Source organism: Pleurodeles waltl, chromosome 8 (assembly GCF_031143425.1).
Source record: "Pleurodeles waltl isolate 20211129_DDA chromosome 8, aPleWal1.hap1.20221129, whole genome shotgun sequence".
NCBI lineage: Eukaryota > Metazoa > Chordata > Amphibia > Caudata > Salamandridae > Pleurodeles > Pleurodeles waltl.
In genome coordinates this window covers 807,182,825-807,204,151 of record NC_090447.1, presented here as the reverse complement: position 1 = coordinate 807,204,151, position 21,327 = coordinate 807,182,825, and the positions used below count along the sequence as shown (strand labels likewise).

Sequence of the window (21,327 nt, the reverse complement as noted above, 5' to 3'; positions counted from 1 at the left end):
CATTAATCTTAAGAATGAAGTTTTGTGTCTGACAGCAGGATGGGATGACTGAGGCTATATAATCTGCATGAAAATTTAGATCTGGCTCAACAGTGCAACTGTTGCCTTACCTTATATGAGTAACAAAAAATAGCTTTCAGCATATCACTGAGAAAGCGGCTTTAGTGGCACCCACATGTTGGTTCCACTAATCACAGGATTTGATTGGTCCGTAAGTGTTTGCCTTCATGAAAAAGATTGCTTGTATTGCACTATTTGGCTTGTGTTTAAGCTTACATTTGAAATAGCAGGATTGAGTTGGTTATGGTGTTATGTCAATGATCATAGCTATTGGCCTGATCTCTTTATTATGAAATGGTATGATAAAAGCACTAGGCTTGACAAATTCATTGAGAAAATCATATGTTAAAGTCAATAGGCTTTTAAATGTGGAATGTTATTACTCTATTTTATAGCCTACAGATAAGTATTTGTTACATGGAATGCCACAGATTACTGTAGTAGGCAATGGTTTGATGTGACAAACCGTGGATATAGAGGAATTGCTCTTTGAGAATCTTTATTAGGTCCTCTTAGGAGAGATAGGCCCTCATTACAACCCTGGCGGTCGGTGTAGAAGTGGCGGCAATACAGCCAACAGGCCGGCGAAAAAAAAATGGAATTACAAGCATGGCGGTTACCGCCATGCCAAACCGCCACTTCTACACTCCGACCGCTAGGGTGGTAACGACCGCTGGGCTGGAGACTTCAGTCTCCAGCCCGGCGGCTGTCACTAGACTGCCAGTGGTATCAGGACCCCGCACACCGAAATGGATTTCGTGGGGTTTTGTACCGCCACAAAATCCATGGTAGTTCCCTGGCACTGATAGGGGTCTCCCCCTCTCACCTCCTCCTCCCCAGAGTCCTCCCCCCAAACCCACAACCCCCCACCCCCCTCCAAAGGTGGCAGGACCCCCTCCCCACCCTGCCCCACTCCCCCACAAAAACATTGACACATGCCCCCTCACCCCTCTACACGCACACTCACACAACTACTACACATACACGCAGACACACACGCACACATACACACACACAGACATATGCGCACACATTTCCCATACACACAACACCCCCCCTGCATGCATACACGCACTCACACACCCCCTCTACACACTCACACGCACACCCTCATGCACGCACACAACACACAACATCCCCCCACCCCCATCCCCTAATGGACGATCACCTTACCTTGTCTGGTGATCCTCCGGGAGAAAACGGGATCCATGGGGGCTGCTTGGCCACCAGCTCCCCGTCACCAGAACACCACCACGCTGAATCCTGGGCTGTGATTCGGTGGGCGGTGTTCTGATGACGTGGCAGTGGAGGTGGAGCAGCCAGTATGGGCGGAGGGCTGCCAGCAGTCATAATACGCTGGGCGGAAGACCGCCTGCACTGGCAGTCTTCAGCCGGCGGTACCTCGGCGGACTTGGAAAAAGACAGCTGAGGTCCAAATGAGGGCCATAGTGTTTTACTTAGTCAACTGTAAATGTGTATCTTTTTAATTGATTGACTGTGGGCCTCACCTACTGATTGTGAAAATCATGTGATAAAGACTTATAGGCTTAAAAGGATTATTATAACTACACAGTGCTAAAGCCTGTAGGCAGGTATTTTGATACATGTTCATGGGTTATCATAGCAGTCAAGGAATTTGGTGTTGGAGACCCACTCAAACAACTACAGGGAGAGAAGATGCGCAGCACAATAATCCATTAGGCTCTTGTAGGAGAGATAAGGATGTGCTGGCCCAACTTTAATTTTGTATGCAGTTGTGCTTTTATGAGTGTATGCTGGATGGTTGCCTTTTGGAAAGCTTATGCTCAGTACAGTAGGCTTGACTTATGTATGGGAAAAATCCAGTGACAGAAGCTATAGGCCAGATTGTTTGTTATGAACATTTTCAATAAAGGCAGTAGACCAGGCATATTGATTGTGAAAAGAATATGTTAAAGTCAATATAAATAGGCATTTAAGGGTGGATTGTTATTACTCTGAATAACCTACAGAGAAGTGTTTGCTTACATGGAATCTCACAGATTACTTTATTATGCAAAGGATTCATGTTGATTACCCACTGATAAACTATAGTATAAAAGATATTCACTGTGAGCATCCTTTTTACGCCCTGTTATGAGGGAGAGTATTTTACTTTGTTAAGTGTAATTTTGTATACATTTGCAATTTTATGACTGAATGTCTGATGGTTCCCTTGCGGGAAATCTTACGCTCAATACATTAGGCCCAGGTTAGGATCAGTGAAAAGTCAATCATAACAACTATAGGCTTGATTGGTGAGCAGGGAAAGTTATTACAAAGGCTGTATGCCTGGTTTATACAGTATATTGTAAAAAGCATATGGCAAACTGAATAAGGCTTTAACAGTGAATTGATATCATATTTTGTTACAAGTTTTAGAAAGGTATTTGATTACATGTAATGTCACAGATTACAATAGTGGACAAGGGTTTTGGAGTGGGCCACCCCCTCTGTCAAACCCTAGGGGTAGAATTTCACAGTGATGCTGAGGCCCTATTGAGAGGGCTTATATATTGTTTTAAAAACGGTAATGCTGTACCTATTTGTAATTTTATAAATGTATGCTTGATAGTGTCAATTTATGCTCACTTCAGTTTCCATTGTTGTGTATAGTGTCAAGCCATTGGTAATGACTAGAGGCCTTATCAGTTCACTTGGAAAAATGTTGTCATATTCCTTATATGTGATCTGTTTATAATCAAAAGTTATGACAAAGTAAGTAGGCCTTCCCTATTGTGAAAAGCATGTACTGAAGGCTATTTCCTTATAATGGTGGATTGTTTGATTATTTTTGCACAGTGCTAAAGATTGTAGGCTGGTATTTTGTTACATGGAATCTCACAGATTACTGGTGTAGCCAAGCTTTTTGGTATTGGTAACACACTCGAACAAGCCATAGGGATAGACAATTTGCACTATGGTAATCCTTATTAGGCTCTATTAGTAGAGATTTCATATTGTTTTGACAACTGACTGCATTTTGTACATATTTGTAACTTTAATATGGTACTCCTGATGATTGCCTTGTGGGAAGATCTGAGGGGATGGGTGGATGGGAAAACTGCAGCCCTGTGTATACGACTCTATGGTCTTATGGCCTGTGGCTAGATATAACTTACCTGGAATGTCTGTTGTTTGAACACATATGTAAAGCAACAGGGAGTTTAAGTTTCTATGCCAGCATAATATGTACATAGCCTGCTTGCAGGAGACACACTCAATAGATGTGGAGGTGGAGAAGTTGAAAAAGAAGTGGAGGGGGCAATTTTACTCCTCTACATGCTCAACATTCGCCAGAGGATGTTTGGTGTGGGTGGCCCCTGGTGTCCCCTTCAGGCCTACATACTCTGAGGTGAATGAGGAAGGGGAGTATTAGATGGAAGGGAGCTCAGTGTCCTTAACCTCTATACACTAAACACAGACAATGGGGACTTCTACTTTCAGATCCAGGACCTATTATTGTACTACCTCGGAATCCAGACTCTCTGGGCAGGAGATTTTAACTGCATATTAGTTGGTTTCCTTGACAGACATCCCCCAAAATACCATGCAAAACCACGCATGGTGACTACACTGTGACAAATCATGCTTAACACAGGCTGTGTTGATGTATTGAGAGAACTTCACCTAACAGACAAGGTATATTTCTGTCACTTGATGATACATCACATGTACTGTAAGCTAGATCGAGTGTTGGATTTAGACATACTAACTTGAGAAAAGAGGTGGAGTCCCTATCAAGATATTTATCAGACCACTACAGATTTAGGGTTGACTTCATCTACGGTGATGGATGGGGGGGCTCCTTTTCTTGGAGGTTACCACCTGGAGCATTGTTGGACTGGGAATGCAAGGAGGGCATCAGCCTACAAATAGAGGTCTATCTGGAAACCAATTGGGGATCTACTGCCACCAGAGGGAATAAATGGGAGGATGGGAAAGCAGTGGCTCAAGGGTGTGTGCCTGAGGAAAGAATATGGGGTTAAGCAACAATTAAAATTAAGATCTCACCATACAAGAAACACTGCTGGCTGACTGACAACACAGAAAAGTGAGGGGGAAAGGGTTGCATGCAGTACTAACAGAGGCTAGAAGGTCCCTGGGGGAAACAGCAGACAACGTAGACTGCCTCGCAAGCCACGCAAGCCACTAGCTTCGACACTAAACAGGGAGAAAGTGGCCATTCTGATGCTGACCCTGCAGTGACCAGATGGGGTAGAGCCACCAGACAGGCCGCAATCAGCCTAGTGTTCAAGGAACACCTAAGTACGGTAGGGCAGAGTCTAGTGTCCACGACCCCAGAAGATGTTGCAACTTTCTTGGCCAATATGGAGCTCCCTCATGTCCTGGAGGCACTTCGGGATGAGCTGGAGGCAGACATCTCTGTAGAAGAATTGTGGGAGGCCATGGAAGGATGTCCAAACATAACAACTCCTGGGAGTGATGGCTTCCCAATAGACTTTTACCAATCGTTTACATCCCCATTGCTCGAGAAACTGTTGGAGGTTGTTCTGGAGCCGCTGGTCCATGGGAGATCTACCCCCATTGATGAGGGTAGGCCTCATATGCATGATGCTGAAGCTGGAGGGGCAGAATAGGTCACATCCTATAGGCCTTTAACCGTGGATAAAACTGATGCCAAGGTCCTTTGTAAGAATTTGGCACTGCAACTGTGGTGTTTCATTGGCCAATTGGGCCATGCAGACCAGTGTGGTTTATATCTGGTTGCAGAACTGCTCTCAATCTGAGGCACCTAACACACATATGACACTTGATGTGCAACAGCAACAAGGTGTTAGTCTTAGCATCATTGGATATTGCCAGGGTATTTGATAATTTGGAATGGCAATACCTAATGAGGGTGTTACACTGAATAGGATTTGGAAGGAATTTCTGTACCTAGATTAACTTACTTTACACAAACCCACAGGCTTGAGTTTGAAACGGCATGGTGCTATTGGAAGCTTTTCGGATACAGTGCGGCACCAGCCAGGATTGCCCACTGTCCCAGCTTCCGTGCACTCTTGCCAGAAAGCCAATTGATTTCAGCAGGGTTGGGGATATGGGGTATCCACTTAGAAGATACTACACATGTGCTGTTTCTCTACACAGCTGATTCTCTAATCTAGCTGCAGAGGTCTGAGGACTTGGTCATAGAGCAGGTGACACACCTAGAGAGGTTTGGTGAAGTGACAGACCTGAAACCCAGAAGGAACACCAGTATTCCTTTCCACTGGATGCAATGGCACAGACCCCAGTGGACCGCCTCCCTGACTTAGGCATTCTCTGGGAAAAAAACAAAGGGCCTGATTTAGATCCCAGCAGACTGAATACTCTGTCACAAATGTGACTGATATCCCGTCCACCGTATTACGATCTCCACAGGATATAATGGGATCATAATACAGCGGACGGGATATCCTTCACTTTTCTGACGGAGTATTCCCCTCTGAAAAGATCTAAATCAGGCCCAAATTCAGATACATTGGAATCATGGTGGCAGCCACCTATAATGTGGAGAGAATGTTGGAGAGATTATACTTGTCTATTTGGTTCTGAGTTGGTTTGACCCTATCCACTATCGGGAGAGTAGCTATAGTAAAAATGGTGTTCCTTGCCTAATATCTCTATACATCCCAGAACATTCCAATCCCATGAGGTGCATTCAGACGGCTAACAGCCTCTTGGTCTCGCTGGAATGGGTGGGCAGAAAAAGTCAGGTGGAGCACAATGTTTTGAAATTGGATCAAGAGGAAGAAGGGGTGGGGTTACCAGGTATTGAAATATATTATTATGCAGCATACTTTTGGTATGAAGGTAAATGTATAACAGAAATGGACAATAGTGAAAAACGATTGGTGCACAGGATGGATATGAACATACCCTTGATAAAATTATTAATGAGGGGTGCCAGTTTAAGGAAGGACTTTCCTTTAATGGATAAGGCTTGAGTTTAGGAAAGAATAATTTCCAGGATGCTTCTGTAGGGACCTAGATTTATGGATTCTAAAATCATTTACAAATTTTGGTCTACCATGTCCATCGCTGAGCAGAAGGAAGGTGGCTGCAGATTGGTGGGGAATCTATATTCAGGAAAATGATGTATCGCCATCCAGGAGGCACAGAAGGCTGTTGTCCTGGGCCGGGGCCATATTTACAATATGCCAAAATTGCATGCACAGTTAGAGAGATTTGGAGGAGTGGTCAATGGCAGTGGAAACTCATATTAGGCTCTCTGAAGAGATGACAACATCACAGAGCACCTAGATGTGTGAAGAAAATACTGACGACCTTCGCAGGTTTGCAGGAGAAGGCTTGGAGGCCTCTACTGACTGTAGCTGGTGATGCTTCTGCAAGAACCTAGGACTATCCTGAACTGAAACAGTGAGACCTCGGGGGCCGATGGGGGAACCAGGAGATATATCAATAGACAAAGGAAAGGATGTATTCTGAAATCATGGGCACTCAATGTGGCTAGAGAGGTAAGCTGCAAATCACGGGAAACGTACTGAACAGCGCGTTGGGAACAACAAGGACATTTCCCACGCAAGCGTAACCGCACTTGCCGGAAATTATTTTGCCGTTTTCTCTGCCTTAACCACGCATATGCTGAACTACACATGTGCATGGTTAAGGCAGAGGAAAAGGCAGAGTGGATCGGGAGAGGATGTGGTCAGGTAAGTGGAGTTGGGAGAGGGTTAGCAGAAGTGTTTAGGGGTGGGGGTGGATAAAGTGTTTGGGGTGGAGGTGGGGTGGTTGGGCTATTTTCTTTTAAGGGCAGGGGTGGGGGAGTTTTTTTTTTAGGGTGGATCAGGAGAGGGTGCTGTCAGGTAAGTGGGGCTGGTGCAGGGGTGGGGTATTTTTTAGTGGTGGGGTGGATTAAGGGCTTGGGGTGGGGGTTGAGCTATTTGTTTTAGGGGCAGGGTGGGGAATTGGGGTAATTTTGTTTTTAGGGCAGGTGGGAGAATCGGGGTAGTTTTGTTTTTAGGGGCAGGGTGAGGGGTTTGGGGTAGTTTTGTTTTTAGGGCGGGCGGGGGTTGGTTGTTTTTAGGGCAGGTGGGGGGATCGGGGAAGGTATTAGGGCTCAGGGTGGGTGAGGGGTCGAGGTAGTTTTATTTTTGGGGGTGGGGTTCAGTGTAGTTTTGTTTTTAGGGCAGGTGGGGGGATCGGAGTAGTTTTATTTTTAGGGGTGGGGATGAGGGGATCGGGGAAGGTTTTAGGGCTCAGGTTGGGTGCGGGGTGTCAGGGTAGTTACATTTCTTTAGGGACGGGGTGGTGGGGTCGGGGTAGTTTTGTCTTTACAGGTGGGTTGGGGTCTGGGCAGTTTTGCTTTTGGGGTGGGGGTCAGTGTAGTTTTGTTTTTAGGGGGTGGGTCGGGTAGATTTGTTTTTAGGGCTGGTGGGGGTTGGTTGTTTATAGGGGGGTCAGGGAAGGTTTTAGGGCTCAGGGTGGGTGTCGGGGTAGTTCAGTTTTTAGGGGCAGGTTGGGGTGTTCAGGGCAGTTTTGTTTTTAGGGGCGGGGTGGGGAGGTTGCAGTAGTTTTGTTTTTAGGGCAGGTGGGGGGTCGGGTAGTTTTGTTTTCAGGGCGGGTGGGGAGTCGGGGTAGTTTTGTTTTTAGGGCTGGAGGGGAGGTCTGTTCTTTTTAGGGTGGGTGGGGGGTCGGGAAAGGTTTTGGGGCTCAGGGTGGGTGGGAGTGTCAGAATAGTTCAGTTTTTACAGGCAGGGTGCGGGGTTGGGGTAGTTTTGTTTTTGGGGGCGGGTGGAGGGTCGGGTAGTTTTGTTTTTGGGGGTGGGCGGGTCAGGGTAGTTCTGTTTTTACGGGCAGGCGGGGGCAGGGTAGTTTTGATTTTAGGGCTGGTGGGGGGGTTGGTTGTTTATAGGGTGGGGAGTCGTGGAAGGTTTTAGGGCTCAGGGTGGGTGGGGGTGTCTAGGTAGTTCAGTTTTCAGGGGTGGGGTGGGGGTCGGGTACTTCTGTTTTTAGAGGCGGGTGGGGGTAGTTTGTTTTTAGGGACGGGCGGGTGGGCGGTCGGGGTAGCTTAAGTATTAGGAATGGGGTACTTTTGGGCCTTAGGACGGGTGGGGGGGTGGCATGATAGAAACACACATGGCGCTCCCACACATGCCTCTACGAGGCATGTTTTTACAACGAAAAATCGTTGTAAAGGCATGAGTTTTAAAGGCATGTGTAGAAACAACTTGGTCATTGTTCCGACCACGTTGTTAAGGCATGCGTGGTTCCTGCATTGGTTGTTTCATCATACATTCACAAATCACAGACAGATTAAAGGCATGTACAGCTGTGATGGGGAGGAACTACATTAACATAATGCTGGAATTTGATGAGCAAGGTCACAGTCAATTTGTTTTCTTGTTGTTTGAAATGCATGTATGTAAGAAGATAAATGCATAGATAAGGGTTTTAAAAAAAGTCAATAGGCATTTAAGGGTGAATTGTTATTTCTCTGTATTAGAGCTGCTGAAATGTATATTGTGACATGCAATGTCAATATTACCTTTGCAGGGAAAGATTTTCATGTTGACAAACTCTAGGGGGAGAAGATTTGCACTGTTATCATTCTTGCTAGTAACTCTTCTTAGCTGTCTGCCAGGCTTTTACAATAAAACATAAACATGATATATAATTATATATCAATATACATACATAGAGGGCCTTTGGATCAGATCTCTTCTCCCATTAGTATTTCTGAGTGTAATTTACACAGTGCTTTAATCAAAGACACTACACCGCATGGGGTAATTGTTCAGTGGCTGTACTGACCTATGAATGATGGCTTTTCTGATCAGACATAGGCATCCATCTGAAAATTATTATGTGTCAGGGTTTGGGTTGGTTGGACAGCCCTTTCATTTAAAATGTTTCTACTTTAAAAGTTCCTTTTCATTTTTTTGCCTTTTTTCTTTTTAATGTAATGTTTCTTAAGAGGATAGTACTGCTCTCAGGGCAGTGCTAGCAGTCAGTTGCTTGCCACTCATTTCATCTGCAGGTGTGCATCCCATATGCCACTTTGTCGAAGCCAGGAGACTATTATAAAATGTGGCTGTACACAGTGTATTATTGTTTTACCATTCTTAGATGGTCAACACATTGGTGCTAAATATGGTGGCCACGCTGGAACTTTAAAATGCTGATAGACTGTGTACAATGCCTTTGTAACACCTGACACCCACTACTATGTTTAGTTTCATTATTGCAAGCATATGCCCACTGTGTTAAGACAACAGCATGTTTTTTTCTGCTCGTATTCTTTCAATTTATCTAACATATGTTGTTCTGTTTGTGTGTGTATTCTTGTAATGGTGTCAGAGTGTGTATGCAAGAATGAATCAGTAAAGTTTGAATGCATGTATGAAAAGATGAGTGACAGAGTGCTTGTATGATGACATTGAGGGCCTCATTTACGCCCTAGCAGCACACTGCACCACCCGAATGTCTTTTTTTTTTTAATGCTCCAGTGGTGCAGTGTGCCAGCCCATATTCACAAGGCCATGCAAAGCCACCTTCCGTATCTTTTCATGCCCTTTTAAATATGGATCCCTTTCATGCATAGCACTGTGTGAAAGAGGCATTCCATGGATGTTGCTTTGGGTGTTCCCACACAGTACCCATGGAACCTAAAGGATTCTGACGCATTCCCAGATTTACAAGTCTCGGAATGCATCAGATTCCTATGTCAACTCAGGGGTGGCATAAGAGTGTTGCAACATGGAAAAATATCTTTATTTCTCCCCGTTTTTCCTCTTTCTATGTGTGCTACAGAATACAGCACACATAAAAAAAGGAAAACACCTCTTGTGATTGTTTTATGCAGGAAGATGTCCCTTTCTGCAGAAAAACAAACATCCCCACAATGCAGGCACCCTTGCACCATGGTGCAAGGGTGCCTGCGTTGGCGCATGGCAGTAATTTGTGCTTCAGCGCAGGGGAGAGGACAGTAATGCACTGTTTCTTGAAGATTCAGTGCATTTGTGCCCTTTCTCACTTGCGCAGGGCAGTGCAGCAAGGCACTCGGTGGGCTGCCCTGTGCCACAGGTTTTGTAAATGAGGCCTTGAGTGCCTAAGCACATCAATGACACAAAAGGCACTTTGATGAGTAACACCAATTGGCATTGCCAATGCTCATTTAACAGGAAAACTGTCTGTGTGATTATGTCAGTCTTGCCTTTAGTTACTTTGTTCACTTATTGTACAGGCAGAACATGCAGCATTAGCCTGAGGCAATTTTCTTAACAACTGAGCTCCAAAGCTTTAACATATTTCTCCGGTCATCAACACTGGTTGCCCGTAATTTCATGCTTTTGAATTTCAAATTGACTTTATGATATTACAGAGCACGATCTATTAGAAATTTTACCACTGACAATTATGATTCAAAACGCAGAGAACCTTTGCATTTGTAGGATTATGTAGTCGTTCTCTGGGACATACTATATACAATTATGTCTTTCATTGTAAGCCTTTTTTTCTACATTGATCCTAAATTCAGAAAATCATTTTTTTTTTGTTAATTTCACGGATATATGCACATTCCTTTGGTGAGAATCAGTCTTATTACCCTTCTTTAGACTCTGATCGCGTGCAGCATTTAAATATTAGACATTTTCAACACTTGTGTAAGATATGAAGAAGATTTAGAATGGCTTTGATACCAGGGCGAGGTGGCAGATGAAGGGGTTGTGCTATCTTCAGTCTGCTTTTCAGATCTTCCCATCTTCTCTGGTCAACAGTCAGCAAAGCAGTACCCTTAATAAACAAAGCCAACCGTTACAAAAATGCATTGCACATGCTCAACATGGTCGGTCAGTAACAATCTCTTCAAAAGAACTGCTGCAAGCAATGACAAACATTTTACTGCAATAAGATAGAGGGCAAAATGGAGAAACAATAATGATGTACTGTGCCGAACAGGCTGGAACACCACTGTGAAAACGGTTGATTTTTGTATATCCATGTTTTTCTTAGTTACCAAGAATGATTGGTATGACCACAAATTACTCTAGGAGCTATAACATCGTCTCATGAATATTGATGATACAGCAGATGCTATCAGTACAGAATTGTGCTGTTTGCCAAAGGATGGGCGGATATGGAAGGAGGTCTTCATGAGACAACAGGCCTAAATTAATTTGCTTTTAAGATGGAAGCCATCAGCAGTTCCAACATTTCTTCTAAAAACGTAGTTGTAATGTACTTGGGGAGGACGAGGTAGGATAGTTTGTAATTTTGCGCTGGTTGCTGCCGATATTCAGCACTGTCTCTCCTCTTTGAGATCTGTAATTTATTTTTCGCGATCAGACTTTGACGTAAAGCAAGACAGAGCAAGTCAGAAAAGGGAAGAAGAAGGAGGAAGAGAAAGATAGGAAAACTGTGACAAAGGGCGGGAGAAAGGATTGAAAAGAATGTACAAGAGTGAAGAAGAGGCAGGAAGATAGAGGTGGTCATTCTGACCCTGGCGGTCTTTGACCGCCAGGGCGGAGGACCGCGGGAGCACCGCCGACAGGCCGGCGGTGCTCCAATGGGGATTCCGACCGCGGCGGTAAAGCCGCGGTCGGACCGGCACCACTGGCGGGGTCCCGCCAGTGTACCGCGGCCCCATTGAATCCTCCGCGGCGGCGCAGCTTGCTGCACCGCCGCGGGGATTCCGACCCCCCCTACCGCCATCCAGATCCCAGCGGTCGGACCGCCGAGATCCGGATGGCGGTAGGGGGGGTCGCGGGGCCCCTGGGGGCCCCTGCAGTGCCCATGCCACTGGCATGGGCATTGCAGGGGCCCCCGTAAGAGGGCCCCTAAATGTATTTCACTGTCTGCTGCGCAGACAGTGAAATACGCGACGGGTGCAACTGCACCCGTCGCACAGCTTCCACTCCGCCGGCTCGATTCCGAGCCGGCTTCATCGTGGAAGCCTCTTTCCCGCTGGGCTGGCTGGCGGTCTGAAGGCGACCGCCCGCCAGCCCAGCGGGAAAGTCAGAATTACCGCCGCGGTCTTTCGACCGCGGAACGGTAACCTGACGGCGGGACTTTGGCGGGCGGCCTCCGCCGCCCGCCAAGGTCAGAATGAGGGCCAGAGTGCTAAAAAGTAATATTCGAGAGACAGAACCGTCTAAACAGACTTTGTATTAGGGAAACAATGCATTCAACAGCGCAGGACCCAAGCAAGGAACGGGCTCCTGCACTTACTTCTTAAGTTTTTTTAGCACATTAATTCCTGGGTTAGGTCTCTCATGAACAAGGAAGGAAACAAGAATGAGCAATATATTATGTCCCAAGATAACAACATAAATCAAATGCCTATTGTTTGTAAACTGCCTACCAATCAGTATTTAGCTAGAAGTGAACTTTCATGTCCCTTGCTCTGGGAAAAGGTAACATCTCAATCAGTCGTGGCTGACGAACTTTTAAAGTGGTGTAGTATACGTTTTTGAGTCGAATTAGGAAACTGTGAGGCAGACTAATGGAAAGTGGCGTTGCACTGAGTGCAGCGCCACTTTCCCTAGGCACCTTAGCACCCCCCTAGCGCCACCATATGTGCGCCGTATTTAAAATAGGGCGCACCATGGTGCAGGGTAGGGGGCAATAGCGTCATTTCTCATGACGCTATTGATGTACTCTGCAGGAGTAGCGCCAAAATATTGGCGCTACTCCTACAGAGTACATAGGGAAAATGGAAGCCCCCTTTTTAACGCCTGCTCTTGAGAAGGTGTTAAAAGTGCTGTACAAAATGGTGCAAGGAAAACTCATAGATTTCCTTAAGCCATTTTTCCGGCTCCCCCAACGGGGGAACACCCGCTTTGCATACATTATGCTTGGCACAGGCATAATGTAGCGCAAAGGGTTACAGAATGGCGCAATGCTGCATTATGCCACCCTGTAAATACGGAGCAGGGATTTCAGCCTCGTTGTTCCACATTAACGTAAAAAATAATGATGTTAATGTGGCGCAGGGTGGCGCTAGTTGGGATTCTGACTCCCTTGTCACCGTTCGTAATGATACTAGTTCATGTTTGTTGTTGATTTTTGTAGAGGCGGTACTGCCCTTCTCAAGTCCTGATGAGGCCACGAATGGATAGGCCGAAACGCGTCGATCCATTATATGCGAGACTGAGGGCTTACAAGTCAATGTATTGAGAAATGAGATATGCACCATACAATGCCGTTTGAAATAAATAGATAGGTATTTGACAGCTAGGTGCAGATTAGGTCCTCAGCTATTGTTTTTCAGTGGATCACAACTTGAATTTCTTGATAGTGACCACAAGGTAAAGAATGAACGAGGGGCACAACCCTCCTTTGTGATACCGCCACGACTCAATGAGTTGGTTTCTTGTCAATATTGTTTGTGATGTTATGTACATTTTTATGTGTTAATATTTATGGAATGTTTACCGAATAACCACTGCTTATCTTTGCTACCAAAACGATTTAAATAAAAAATAAGGGAAAGAAATTGTCCCCAGAGATCAGGATTGATCACTGATTTCTTTAAATCAATGATTGTATTTGTCCCTTCCTGCTGATTTTTTGTGTTCATGGCAAGGTGGCGCTAGGGCATTATAAATATGCCCCTAATAGTTTCTGATCATACCAGCATCGTCTCTGCATTAGTAGTACCCATTGATGTTCATCTTTCTTCTCCCTTACAGCATAAAGTAGGCTGTAGGATGATCTGGCATATTGGAAGACAGACTAGTGTATAACTATGCAATGAGCATCAATCTAACACTAGTGTATTAGTCTTGATCTGCCACCAGGTTGGCTACTAAGGACCTATCATGTCTTTAATGTCCTGCTCATTATGGCAAACAGGTTGATTATTAACATTAGCCGGCATTTTTTACTCCAAAATCCGAAATGTGCCACTAGACAAAAGGCAGCTATTTGTAAAGGCCAGGGTTAATAAGAGCCTCTTTCCTTCCATCGTTATTTCTAACAGCAATGCTGTAAGTCACATGACCATGCGATTAAGTAACATTAAAAAAACTGATTAGAAAAAGGTCTCCCATTCATGTGGAATCTAAAGTTTTCAAATCTTTTGAATCTGCCTTGCTAATTTCTGGGCCTTCTATCAACACTCAGTCAGGAAGGGCTTGTTGGACTTGTCCCTATCTTTATGGTAACTCCCAAATAGTCTGACTTCATCCCTCCTATTATTGCTGAATTAATTTTTTTTGTCCTTAGGACTCTGTTAACCAGTTAACTAGTGCTGATAATGCGTGTGCTGACTCCGTAAAACATGGTAAAATCAGCTTACACCTGATTGGCATATTTAATTTACTTATAAGTCCGTAGTAAAGTATTATACCACATACCCAGGCCCTGTAAATTAAATACTACTAGTGGATCTACAGCAGTTGTTGTACCACCCACTTAAGTTGCCCTGCAAAACATGACTCAAGCCTGCCATTGCAGCCTGTGTGTGCAGTTTTAATTCAACCTGGCAAAATAACCCCATTAGCAAGCCTAAAACTCCCTTTTTATTACATATAAGGCACCGCTAAGGTAGGCTCTACACAGCCCATAGGGCAGGGTGCACTGTTATTAAAACATTGGACATCTACTTTTAAGTTTTACATGTACTTGTAATGAAAAACTCCTAAATGTGTTTTTCACTACTGTGAGGGCTGCCATTAAGTTACCTCATTACCTTTAATAAGTGGTAATCTTTGATTGGGAACAGGTAGGAAAAAAATTTCTGGTCCCTGAGGATTTGTAATTTGAAGTTCTTTTCAAAGGAAAGTTGGATTTTAAGTCACAGTTTTGAACATGCCACTTTTAGAAAGTTCATGTTTTTCTCTCCTCTTTGGTGTCTGCAGCCTGTTCCTGGGTCACATAACTAGGCATAGTTGGCTTTGTGTATTCCTCCAAGACAGCATCACAATAAAGAGTCTGGGTGTTGGCAGGATGAACACATGTCTGACTTGATATAGGGGCAAAGCTGTCATCTTCGATGCTTGCGCTTTATAGGCACTGGCTCAGCTTACATACGAAGAACTTCATACTGGTCGATTGTGCCCTCAAACAGACTGGGACCACTGCACGGAGGCAGGAAATTGCAGACACCTCTGCACGTTGAAACTCCAGAATCTTCTCCACCATCAAAATGGACACCAGATGTAAATACTGGACCCTCAGACCAACTCTTCAGATAACTTCTGGACCTGTAGACTCTTCCAGAAAGCCGTACTTCCCAGCTATGAATGAAGTGTGCCCTGCTGCCGATTCCCTGCTTTGCTAACTAAAGACTGCTTTGCTGCCCAAGGCCTGCTGTTGCTGCAACAGGAAGTTTCTGCAGCTGTGAGCTGCCCTGCTGAATCCAGCCTGCCCGTGTGGACCTAGGACTCCAAGAATTGACCAACAGTTAATCAGCTGGCCCCCTGTTCAAGCTGTTGGTACATAACAGGCTTCTTCAGCATCACCACAACTTTCCACATCTTGACGCAGCGCGGTGCAGCTTGACACTGATGCTGGCTGTTAGAAATAGTGTCTTTGATTGGCAGTCAGGTTACCCCCCTGTCCAAGCACACAATCCAAATTATCCTGTGCCCACCCTCTGGTAGCTTGGCACTGAGCAGTCAGGTTTAACTTAGAAGGCAATATGTAAAGTATGTGTGCAATAAACCATGCAATAACACAGTATAGCACCACAAAAATACACCACACGGTGTTTAGAAAAATATATAATATTTATCTGATAAGATGCAGGTCAAAACGATTAAAAGGCTATAAGCATATGTTGAGATATCATTGGAAAAGTGATATAAAGTGTCTTTAGTCTCTTAAAAACCATAAATGTCTCTTGCAAGCACAAAGTACCTGGTTTGCGTTCAAAGTCTCCACAAGGGACCGCAGAGAAGGCGATGCGTGGAAAACGGGGAGGTGCGCGTCGGTTACACCCCTTCGCACACCGACCTGCGTTGTTATTTTTCACGCAGAGGAAGACTTTGCGTCGATTTCTGGCGCATGGACTTGGTTCCGCTTCGGGTTGCGGGGTTTTCGAACGCCCCAGGAATGATATGTGGAATCCTGGGCTTGCGGAGCGAAGTCACAGGCGCCGTGTCGATCCAGTGTGCGTTGCGTGGAAATTTCTCCTGCACGGCAGGCGCTGCGTTGATTGCTCTCTGGAAGTCAGGCTGCGTCGTTCCGGGTCAGCTGTACGTCGATCCAGTGGGCTGTGCGTCAAAGTTCCAGTCACTACGCTGGCGCTGTGTCGATCTTCTCATTGTGAAGTCGGGCTGCATCGTTCCGGTTCGGCATGCAGTGAAATTTTCACCGCAATGCAGGCTGTGCATCGTTTTTAGCAGGCTGTGCGTCGAATTGTCGCCGCACAAGGAATATAGTTGCAGGAGTGAAGTCTTTTTTTGGTCCTGAGACTTCAGGGAACAGGAGGCAAGCTCTATCCAAGCACTTGGAGAGCACTTCTCAGCACAGCCAGAGAGCAGCAAGGTAGCAGGGCAACAGCAAGGCAGCAGTCCTTCTGAGAAAAGCAGTCCAGGTGAGTCCTTTGGGTAGCCAGGCAGTTCCACTTAGCAGGTCTTGTTCAGTGATTCTTCACCAGCTGGTTTCTTGTCCAGAAGTGTCTGTGAGGTAGGGTGTCTACCCCAAGAAGTGTCTAATGCCTGTGGTTTTTGGTTCTCCTCTTATACCCATTTTGGCCTTTGAAGTAGGCTTACTTCTAATTAAAGTCTCACTTGTTTGTGAAATCCTGTCTTGCCCAGGCAAGGCCTCAGACACACACCAGGGAGTTGGAGACTGCATTGTGTGAGGGCCGGCACAGCCCTTTCAGGTGTGAGTGACCACTCCTCCCCTCCCTCCTAGCACAGATGGCTCATCAGGATATGCAGACTACACCCCAGCCCCCTTTGTGTAACTGTCTAGAGAGAGGTGCAAATTGCCCAACTGTCAATCTAACCCAGACAGGGAATCCACATGCAGGCACAGTCACAGAATGGTTTAAGCAAGAACATGCCCACTTTCTAAAAGTGGCATTTTCAAACACACAATCTCAAAACCAACTTTACTAAAAGATGTATTTTTAAATTGTGAGTTCAGATGTCCCAAACTCCACATGTCTATCTGCTCCCACAGGGAATCTATGCTTTAATCATGTTTAAAGGCAGCCCCCAGGTTAACCTATGAGAGGGATAGGCCTTGCAACAGTGAAAACCGAATTTGGCTGTATTTTACTGTCAGGACATATAAACCACATTAGTATATGTCCTACCTTAACCATACACTGCACCCTGCCCATAGGGCTACCTAGGGCCTACCTTAGGAGTGTCTTACATGTAAGAAAAGGGAAGGGTTGGGCCTGGCAAGTGGGTACACTTGCCAAGTCGAATTTACCATTAAAACTGTACACACAGACACTGTAGTGGCAGGTCTGAGACATTATTACAGGGCTACTTATGTGGGTGGCACAACCAGTGCTGCAGGCCCTCTAGCATCATTTGATTTACAGGCCCTGGGCACTTCTAGTGCCCTTTACTAGGGACTTACTAGTAAATCAAATATGCCAATCATGGATAAACCAATCAACAGTACAATTTACACAGAGAGCAAATGCACTTTAGCACTGGTTAGCAGTGGTAAAGTGCCCAGAGTCCTAAAGCCAACAAAAACAGGTCAGGAAAAATAGGAGGAAGGAGGCAAAACGTTTGGTGATGACCCTGCAAAAAGGGCCAGGTCCAACACTGGCCCAGCTGGTCGCATCTCCTATCCTGTTCTGGCGCATCGCAACACAAGTCTTCCCAGCCCCTGTGGCTCTCTTGATGATGATACAGGACCCCGCATTGCAAGCTCCCATCAACAGCTCAACAGCTCTGCTGCTCCCCAACACATTTTGATGCTGAACCTCGCACCACAGCTCCTCATTCGCACTCTTTGACACTGGCCCATGCAGCTCCAGGCAAGGATTTCAAACCTGTCGCCCAGGCCACAAGGTACTACGCCAGAGGACTGAACTCAGTCTTGTATCTGGCTCTCACTCCATTGCAGTTGGCCTGAACTTGTGGCTTGGATCTGGTCTACCGTGACCAGATAACTGTGACTGGTGTTTTTTTCTTCTTAGAACTTGATATCTGCAAAACCTTTGAAATTGCATATCTCTGGTTCTACTAAGTGGATTTTTATCATTTTGGGGGCAAATATTTATTAATTTGTGTTCTTTTTTTCTAAATTGGTGTGGGATTTTCTAGTTAATTTATTACTGTTTATGTTTTGCATAAATACTTTACACATTGCTTCTAAGTTAAGCTTTACTGTTTTTCTGCCAAGCTGCCTGAGGGTCAAGCACATGTTAATTTAGTGACTTAATTGGTTCACCCTCATGGGGGCTGCGGCTGTTGTTTGAAAAGGGCTCACACCTACCTCAACCAACAACCCAATTTCTCACATGACCCATTCTTTTCTAGTTGATGATTGGCAAGTGTATCATTAGACACATGAATAATACTCATCATATGGTCCAATCATACAAGTCACAGTTCACATCAAAGTTAACTAGAACAACATCCACTAACCAGATCTTAATTTTGTTGGGTGCAGCTATCATTACTAAGGCAGGAGGGTCATCCATTTGAAGGAGGCAATCAAGAAGGTACCAAAGAGACGTTGCAGATCACTTGGTGCAATACTTAGTCAAATCTTCAGAACTATGATTCAGGGCACACTCTTTATCTTTTACTTAGCCCAATGGACTTCCATATTGTGAATTTTTGTTTAAGAGTCACACACTTGATGATAGTTTTGCCAGACCATCAAGGTACGGCAAACAGGCCCCTCAGCCGTTTTTCTTTCTAAGTAGCTTGTGCCATGCAGATGTGAGGTGTTATATGGGTAAAATGCCTGCTGCGATGGTAGGGCTGAGTCGATGCTTCTGCAATGCCAGAGACTGTTACACCCCCAATGATGCCCTCAGAAAGCATATACAAACTGACTGTCAAGTCAAATGAACCTATATATTAGGACATTCTCAATGAATTACACCAGCCTGAATAATGTGCAAACGGGAAAGTTATTTTTCACAAATGTTAAGAATCTGAGACAGATATTTCAATGCTGTAGTAAAGCTATGTACTGTGTGCTAGAAGAGATGAGACAAGATCATCGAATAGAACAATGGATTCTAAGCACACAAACAGTAAACACTTATGGAACAAGAATCCTAATTCTACAACAGAAAGGAATTTCAATTGAAATGGTCTTTCACAAGCTACTTAGAGCCCAGTTACAATTGTGCTGCTAATCACGTTATGGATGCACACTCCAGTTTGTACTTTAAATAAGATTGCAGGTGGGTTGCAAAATATGCATGATGCTGGTATTTGATCCTGCAATTTGTTCCACATAAAAACTGTCTCAATTTGCCTAAGCAAATAGTACGCATGCACTGTTTGCTCAAATTAGAATAGGAAAATGACAGGTTATATTCATTTGTTATTCCCCATTCTGAGGTGTCCATCTCCCGCTAATTAGATTCCCCTCACTAACGCATCTTAGAAGGGGCACATTTTCGCTCCTGTATTTTTTGGCACCTAATATAATCGGACCCTTGAATTGTGGGTTATCACTAAAATAGTGTTTCATAGAGCTGGTAAGTTTTGTTTACCCAGGTGTGGACAACCACACCTACTGTCACCGATTATTAATGTTTAACTATTGATTAACACTGGAGCTGGATTATATGAGAGGAGTAACTGTAGCTGTACCTTAGGTTTCCCAGATAAAATATAAAATATAAGTAAGGTTTGTAGGTCAGAAAATGACACATGATCTAGGTTTGGTTTATGAAAATGAGCAATTTTAAAGCTCTAGACCTGTGCTGAACTGCTGCTTCACTAAATCTGAATAAGGAGATATGGCTTGATAAATACTATAGCTCACCTGTAAATAGCAGAAGCAAACTCCATGCATGCAACCTTTCTGTATATTGGAATGATGCTATCATTGATGATGCTCAATGAGACTGAAACCAGTATGTGGTTCTTTGTGCTCATGTCAAAGGGAACGTGTCATAGTAGTTCAAGGTGGACTGATCCTGTAGGAAAAGGGCCAAGCTTGACTTTCACAATATTGGTCCCTGTCTGTAGTGCCTCCAATGATTAAATTGAGCCAGTGGTTTCTGGTGTTTGGCACCGGCATTTAATTCCCAACACCGCCGTTTGTGACAGTCTGCCCATGGTGGTGCGGTTTCTGAAATTTAAAGAGGAGCAGAACAACTGCTGTTTATTAATTCAATATACAATTAAAAAAACGGATATCGAACGCCCAACCCATTCTTTTAGCTTTGGGGGCCTCGAACAATCCGAATTGTCACACTTGTAGCAGTGTGATGGTTAGTAGTTGTGTAGGTGCTGTCACTGCAATGCTGGCAAAGGCAATGGGTGGTGAAAGGTGCAGTGGCCTCCTGGCAAGGGCCCTGGCACTTATTTTTTGAGTGCCTCAATGATTGAAACATATGATGGACTGTAAGTGGCCTGGAGTAATTAGTGACTGCGATGTATTCAACCATTCCACCCATCAATTTATTGTTTTCGTTTTTCTCAGTGATAAATACTATACGCTGGGGAAATACATTGACATAAAATGAGACCAGGAACTTTAAAGAGAAGAATAATCTGCCACAAAGATATGCTTCTGAATTCAATCAGGAGTGGTCCGTACGAAGAAGGCAAATGGAACGGTAAGACCGTAAAAAAGGTCTCCGTAGTCTGTTTGAACACCTTGGACGCAGACCGAAAAAGGTACTTTGCCTGGGAGCTAGAAACATTTCAATAAATTATAATTTGTACCATGATGCAATCTGTTGCCATGGACGTGGAAGTTACTTCAGGCTGTGCACCCCTGCTAATTTCCATCTTCTAAAAGGATGCTTTACTGAAAATCATTTTAGATACATACATTAAGAACACGAAATTCTTGTCACAAGCAGTGGGGGAGATGCTGCACCCGCTGATACACTTCAAGCCTTATCAAAGGAATGTGGCAGCTGCATGAAAAAGCGCCTAAAGTTAGTAGTGTAGAGTGCAATTATTTGCTCATGTCAGTGACACTTACTTGTTTGCAAAATATGGTGATGCTAATGTTCTCTTGCTGGACCGATTACTAACATTTTTAAATAAATGTAGCACAAAGCTTATTAAAAGACATAATAAGGCCATTTAACTTGCCTACTGCTTGACACGGTCCTCTGTGCTTACCCTAGTACCGTTTGCTCACATTTAACTAAGGACG

General features: G+C 44.6%; 1 protein-coding gene across 1 annotated transcript in view; it reads right to left on the bottom strand.

The window, feature by feature from the left end:
- NALCN (sodium leak channel, non-selective) overlaps window positions 1–21,327 on the bottom strand; it is a 2,264,872-nt gene that overhangs the window by 140,590 nt on the left and 2,102,955 nt on the right. The window contains exon 30 of the mRNA XM_069205064.1: window positions 10,749–10,842. Within this exon, the coding sequence (XP_069061165.1) occupies window positions 10,749–10,842 (94 nt within the window). The remainder of the gene's footprint in view (window positions 1–10,748; window positions 10,843–21,327) is intronic.